The sequence below is a fragment of the Columba livia genome, chromosome 4 (genome assembly GCF_036013475.1).
Source record: "Columba livia isolate bColLiv1 breed racing homer chromosome 4, bColLiv1.pat.W.v2, whole genome shotgun sequence".
NCBI lineage: Eukaryota > Metazoa > Chordata > Aves > Columbiformes > Columbidae > Columba > Columba livia.
Genome location: NC_088605.1, coordinates 72,613,894 through 72,621,155, shown reverse-complemented (window position 1 = coordinate 72,621,155; position 7,262 = coordinate 72,613,894). Strand labels below are relative to the sequence as shown.

Sequence of the window (7,262 nt, the reverse complement as noted above, 5' to 3'; positions counted from 1 at the left end):
GCGCTGGGGACGGAGCCGTTGGGAGCTGTCTCGCGGCGCCTGTGGCCGTTAGTGCGGTGGCGGGAAGGGGGCGGCGCTTGCAAGGGTTGCCTGAGGGGGAGCGGGCGGCTCAGGGGCTGGCCCAGCGTCCTCCCCGACTGAGAGCGCTGGGGTTTGGCTGCCCCCGTGCGCAGTCCCTGATTTGAGCCTCTTCCCCGCCCGTCCTCCCTCCCCTTTGCCGTTAGTTCTCTGTTCTGTGAAGGAGAGTTGACTGGAAGCTACTTGCTGAGGTGTTTATCGGTGAATACTACTTGTAGTCGATGGCGGCAAGAATATAGGTCGAGAGGTTCTTCTTCCCCACTTGTCTGCCCTGGTGAGACCGCATCTGGAATATTGTGTCCAGTTTTGGGCCCCTCAGTTCCAGAAGGACAGGGAATTGCTGGAGAAGGTCCAGCACAGGGCAACAAAGTTGATGGAGTGGAACATCTCCTGTGTGAGGAAAGGCTGAGGGAGCTGGGGCTCTGGAGCTGGAGAAGAGGAGACTGAGGGGTGACCTTATTAATGTTTCTAAATATGTAAAGGGTGAGTGTCCCGAGGGTGGAGCCAGGCTCTTCTCAGTGACAGCCAATGATAGGACAAGAGGCAATGGATATAAAGTGGAACACAAGAGGTGCTACTTAAATATGAGAATAAACTCAGTGAGGGTGCCAGAGCCTGGCCCAGGCTGCCCAGGGGGGTTGTGGAGTCTCCTTCTCTGGAGACATTCAAACCCACCTGGACACCTTCCTGTGTAACCTCATCTGGCTGTTCCTGCTCTGGCGGGAGGGATTGGACTGGATGAGCTTTCGAGGTGTCTTCCAGTCCCTGACATTCTCTGATTTGCAGCTTTCGTGTCGTTAGCATGAGGAAAAGGTTCTTTGCCCAGAGGGTGCTGGATACTGGAATAGGCTCCCCAGGGAGGTGTCATGGCCCTAAGTCTGACGACGTTCAAGAAGAGTCTGGACAGCGCCCTCAGACATGTGGTGTGAACATGGGGTTGTCATATGGAGGAACAGGAGTTGGACTCAGTGATCCTTGTGGGTTGCTTCCAACTCAGGACATGCTATTGTTCTATGGCTAAGCTTTTTTTTGAATAAATAAATAAGCAAAAGGTTTCATTGTTGACTACCAGGTCCCATTTTTCTGGGCTGACAAACTGCTGAGAGAAGCTTGGAGTAGATGTTTTATGTAGTAGGTTTGCAAAGGAATTTAAAGTCAGTGGTATTATTTTCTGCAATAAGTGAATTCTAATGTGCTGTCTTTCTTAAGTTTGGCTTCTGTTCTTCATGGCCTATGTTTTATTTTATTGAACCATTAACTTTTATGTCATTGATAGTAATGATTTAGTTTGGTATTTGAGCCTGAACTATCGTGAATTTAAAGATACTTAATTTAACAGATTTGTTTGGAATTTAGATGCAAGTTCTTCGGCAATGGTAAAGGAGGTGTGTCCCTGGACCACCACGCTGGGCATAGCATAGCAAAGGAAAGAAACAGCTGGAGGATGCAAACAGGAGCTTAAAGTGCAACATTCCTTTTGTTTTCCTGCTGAGTGAAGCTCATCTTTTAATCCTTTGAAGGTTAGCTACGAAAACAGAAAAATATTATTGTCTTAAATGCACCCTAATAAAGAATAGAATTTGTTCCACTCCACACAGTAAGTTTAATAACTCAGATCTAAATTGACCATATCAGTAGCAGAACAGGGCGTATGATTCTGTGAAACCAATTTCAGTGTTCCAACACTGCAAATTTGAGAAGAGAAAGGGACTTTGTCAGGAGAAATAGTAGTGGTGTAGTATCTGAGAAGAATTTAGGACTATATTTGAAAATAATGGTGTAGTGTATTGCAAAGACACCTTCAAGTCAGGGACCATGAGCACTATCAGGATCCTTAGTTGAGAGAGATCTGGTTGCCTGTATGAACCGAAATGAATCACTGTCTTATAGATAATGAAATGACAGGTTGCTTTGCCAGGGTCTGGAGGTCATTTGTGGTGTGAGTACCTGTTCTCAGATTTAAGACCCGATCTTGTGGAATGTGCAAGGTTCTTAAATCTCCCTGAAAACCAAAGAAATGAGACATTTGTGTGTTTGTGATGAGAGCTGGAGTTTGTTCTGCTAAGTGTAAGATATTAGTTGCTTGCACTATTTTCAAAAATTAACAATTTGCAGTTTGTTTTTATTTGGTTCAGAATTGCTAACTGGAATGATGTATTATTTCTGTATTAATAGTCTCTGTTTTTGTGATTTCTTAAAAAGGAAATTCTCTAATATTGACCATAACTTTCATATTTGGATTTATCCTTCCTCCTCCCATGTAGGGAGAGTCTAATTAACTGAAACAGCTGCCTTTGCTTAACCCTTCTCCTCCCCCATCACTTTGATATGAGAATCTCTCTCTAAAACTTTTTAATGAGTACTGAATGCTTTACAAATGAGTGGTATTTAATTTTTGTTTTTGCTTTTTGGGATAAACGCAACTTCATTATGTGCACAAAACCTAGCTAAAGAAGAATCTAGCTGCTAGAAAACTTATTAAGAAGAACTGCCAATCAAACCAGAAGAAAATGTGGAAATAGTTTTTCTTATATGTCTGAAAATTCAACAGCAGTTGTTGCAACTTCACTAAAAGCCCCGAGATTCTTGTCAATGAGTATTGAAAGCTTTGTTTTTATTTTGGGGTTAATATAGTTACCTGTGTTTGAGCAGCTGAACTTCAGATGGTACTGAGCATTATAGTTACCTCTGTAGGCCTGTTCACTGGTTCTCTGTGCTTCATGGAGGCAAATCGTACAATTCTGCAGACAGCTACTGGAGAACCTTTTTGTCCTTTTGAGCTCCTGAGTAGATAATTACAGGCAGGTACTGGAGGACTGCTAGCCACTGAGTACAGTAACTTGTGTTTTACTGGACAGTCTTAAGTAGAGAGCCCATCTCGTAGGCCATCTAAGCTTATTTTAAGCACTTCCATACCTGTGTGAGGTGGCTTTACCTGAGGAAGGAGAATACAAGAAAGAACCGAATCGGAGTCCCTCTTTGAAGAATCTGTAACGAGTAATGGGACTAGAGGGTATTGCGCTGATTCAGCATGTCGTACCAAGACCAACTGACCCTATCTAGGTCTGAGCCACTTGCAAAACAAGTAATTTCCTGGGTTCCCTGTTAGCTGCAGTTGCACACTTCTACTGTGTCCTTTACATGGGCACTTTTGTGGTTACAAGCTGAATGACGTTAATTTACTGCTCTGGCTGAGAGGAGGGAAAGTCTTAGCTCTTCCTTTCTCCTCTCCCAAAATTATTTGTTCTCAATCAATTCTGCAAACTTTTCTGATTTTACAGAGCGAGGACAGTACTTCTGTGTAAGTAGATAATGAATGTCACTGTTTTTGTGTCTTTCTGTCTTTGTAGAAGTTCATTTAGGTTCAGAAAAATAATTCAGTCTCTCTGGCATAGTTCTCCATGTTGCAGCTGAGTAGTGGTAAATTACTGTGTATGTTTACAAAAAATTACTTTGAGTTTTGAAGAAGTTAGTAGCCACCCTCAAGCTGTCTGGCCCAGCTGTCTTCCAGAGGTTCTCTTCAAGGCATTTAGAAGAACAGACCTTTCCTGAGTATACCTTTGCTTCAGTCTAAAATCCAGAGCCTTACTTAAAAATGACTGAGAGGAGTGACTTTAATTAAGATACTATGAACTAAATGAAGTGGGCTGCATGCATATTTCTGTTCTCTGACCCTGTCAAGAGAATGGAGTGTGTAGCTCTGGACAACATCTGCTTATCCTGTTTCAGCCAGATCCTAGTATTGGTTTATCTAGTTTGGTGACTTATGCATGTGGTAGTTGTATACATGAGGGTAAGAATAGCTGAGTTTAACCAGACAAATTTCAAGTTGAATTTGAAGCTTCAAAGAGACAGGTGGGTTAATAGGATAGCGTTGTCAGATGTGGCATTTACTAGGTTGAATACAGAGCAGACCAATAACCAAAAAGTCATTCTTTTCAATCAGTTACTGTCTGTGGAACTGACTGACAGCTGCTATCTATTACTCATTGCTACTGGGTAGAAATAGATTGGTTCAACAGATTGAAGGAGAATTCACATTGATGGTGTTCACTCTTTCATCTGCCAGTTTTCATGGCAGGATATATTTGTAATTTTAATCAGTAGCCTGATTAAGTAGTACCTCTATTTGGGCATTTTTCAAATATTTATTTTTTATTTTGGTCTAATGCTTTATTATCCTCTGTGGGGAAACAGTGCTTCAGAGCTGCTGCTCTGGATGAAAATGGACAAGGGCTGGTGTACCTGTACCTATTGAGAGTACCAATGTGGTGAAAAGGTTAATGTTTTACTTGTGCTGTCCTGAGTGATGAATTCGGAATAATTTGTCAGAACAGGTGTTTAACAGATGGAAACTACAGAATAATATACTTTGGAGACAGAAACCTCTTCAGAATTTACCTAAATATTTAGCAGCTCTGCACAGTGTGATAATGAGCAAAAAAGCTGATTATGTCCAGTATGGTCAACCAGAAGAAAAAATTCAGGGGTGAAGTGACTTTTAAGGTGAATGTGTATGTCTGAGTAGCTAGAGTGGCTAGGAAAAGATGGTTCCTTTGGAAAATAAAAACAACTCAAATGCATATGAAGGTACTGTTTAGTATTGAAAGAAGTACTATAGTTAGTACTAGTAACTATGGATTTAGCAGGTAAGACTAACTCTTGACTAATCTCCTCAATGGCATCTTTGCTATGTAACTTTTCCACAGAGCTGTACTTACAGTATTCAATCTGTCTCAACTTATATGATGTCAAGATTTATTAAAAAAAAAAATAGCTTTTAGGAACTACATGGCAGGTGTATTAATTAAAGAGAAACAACAGTACTATTACATTGAGCCACTGTTGTTCTTAGAGAAATTCATGTAATGATTTCAAAATATTTCAACAAACATTGTTACGATCTTTAATGTCAGGTGGACTTGATTTTATTCTTCTACTGCCTCTTTTTAGAAAATTGATTTGCTCCAGTGATGGATGATATAAAATAGTAAATTTGATATACACATGTACAATTAAAAAAAATCAATAAACTAGATCTATCAAATGAAAACCTTTTTTGCTTTTTAAATAATTACATCATATTCATGTAACTGTACAGAGACCTTATTAATCTAGACAGTTATTTGAAAGACTGATGCTGTTTCAATGTCACTTGTGTTTAGTGTATATATATATATGTATGTATATAAAAAAACATACTGGCCTTTCTTAGCAACATCCGATTTTCTTTCTCTTATTATAATAAAGTTTTCTACTATCATGATTGTTTTTAGAGTGCCATCTAGTGTCTAAAGCTTTTCAATATGACTTGTGATTTATAGGTTAATGGTCAATTTTTTTGAGTGATGGAGCAGAAAAATTATTGCATCATTGTTTTACCTTAAACCAGTGTGGAATAGTTTAATAGGAAAAATGTAATTTTCAACCAATTATGAGGAAAATTAATATAAGCTTTTAATATAATGAGAAGACATTAATTTCAGCTATGCTACTGTTGTATTTAACCACTTTAAAGAAGTTGTGTTTGAAGGTGTTCATGTAGCATTCTTGAAATGAATGGTTTTTGTTTTTTTCTACTTACACATCTTCTTGACCTTCAGTTAGTATCTCATCAGGGTCTAGATTAATTTTTAATACAGAAACCAGTATTATTTCCCATGGCCTAAATACCCTAATGTATGCCTTGTAACAGTTACAGAAAGACAAATGTGTGCATTAGGAAACTTACTGTTGTAGATATGTGCTCAGGAACTTGTTTTTTCAATAATATATGGTCAATGTTGTAGGAAATTGATTAAAAAAAAAAAGCCTTGCTATAAAGTGTTGATACACTAAAAAAACTAAGAAGAAATATTGTCTTTTGGTTTTGTATGTTTTGTTTAATGTAGTTTAATGTGAGAAACATGCTAAAATTAAAAAAAAAAAAAGTACACTGATCATTTCCCTGTCAGTGATTTGTATGTGAAAAAATAATATATATATGGAACTATTCTTTTCTCTCAAGAAGGGCCTGCAGTCCAATTATTCAGACAGGATGTCTTTAATAGTGTCTTATGTTAAAATCAGTTTTATCAGATAGTAGAGGGAGCACTATTTCAAACGTTTTTTGTTCTAAATTCTGTATTCTTTTATGAATGTTGTGTTCCGATTTCTATTTCAGGAACGTCAGTTCAGGAGGAAGATGAAAGATAGTGTCGCTGAAGAACATTTATATTTGGATTTTTCTCATCAGTACAGAGATGGTATCTTCCCTCTTCATACATCTATTTCACTGTTTTTGCTATCCTACTGTGACTGCAAATTATTCAAAATTTTCTTAGTGCCAAGTGGTGAAGATGCAAATGATCAGCTTGTGACCAAAAACTTCCTTGGCGGTCTGGAGGTCCATTTAATCTCCAGACATCAGCTTCCAGTGGTTGTGCAGAGCTGCTGTTTACCTGCTGTTGTTGTGAAAGATGGCAAGTTCTGCCGAGCTGGGCTTTCTGTTGTCTTAAGGCATATAATACAGAAAACATACGAGGCAGATCCATCTAAAAAGGATGTTTTGGAACTCTTAGGCTTTAAGAAGACCTGCTTAAAAGCCTGTGCTGAAGTGAGTACATCTTTCTCTTAGATACGTTAGGGTTTTTAATAAGCATTAAATACTCTAAAGTAGACTTTTAATATTGATGTAAACTAAGTTATTTTGGTAAGAAACTTTCATTTGCTTAGAAAAAGAAATTTTCTCAATGAAGAAGTATCAGTATTTTGACATAAACATGAAAAATATTTCTTTTTAAAGATACTACTTTTTGACAGCACAGAAAGGATCTCATATTAAAAAAATAGGTCAGTTCTTTGTTTCATGTCTAGCAGTGTAGTTTCAGTGAGTTATCAAGTACAGTTCTTGCAGTTTAAAGTGAACTAAGGAGTACCTAATGGCTGCCCAGAGAAGCTGTGTGTGCCCCATCCCTGGAGATGTTCCAGGCCAGGCTGGACAGGGCTTTGAGCAACCTGGTCTAGTGGAAGGTGTTCCTGCCCATGGCAGGAGGTTGGAACTAGATGATCTTTAAGATCCTTTACAACCTAAACCGTTCTTTGATTTCAGGAGCACCAGATACTGTTAGCCTTCATCACTGCTAGGGTGCACTGCTGGCTTATGTTTAGCTTATGCACACCAGGATATCCAGGGTCTTTTTAGC

The 7,262-nt window shown here is 38.8% G+C and overlaps 1 protein-coding gene across 5 annotated transcripts in view; it reads left to right on the top strand.

Annotated features, from left to right (window-relative positions):
* Positions 1-7,262, top strand: part of GSTCD (glutathione S-transferase C-terminal domain containing) — a 51,663-nt gene that overhangs the window by 147 nt on the left and 44,254 nt on the right. The window contains exons 1-3 of one of the 5 annotated variants that reach the window (XM_065062805.1): positions 85-269; positions 1,435-1,598; positions 6,242-6,673. In XM_065062805.1, the coding sequence (XP_064918877.1) occupies positions 6,263-6,673 (411 nt within the window). In that variant the 5' untranslated portion in view covers positions 85-269; positions 1,435-1,598; positions 6,242-6,262. Of the gene's footprint in view, positions 1-84; positions 353-637; positions 1,599-6,241; positions 6,674-7,262 lie in introns of those variants that run through there. The other 4 variants (XM_021282954.2, XM_065062806.1, XM_013371483.3 and 1 more) reach the window with 4 other exon arrangements.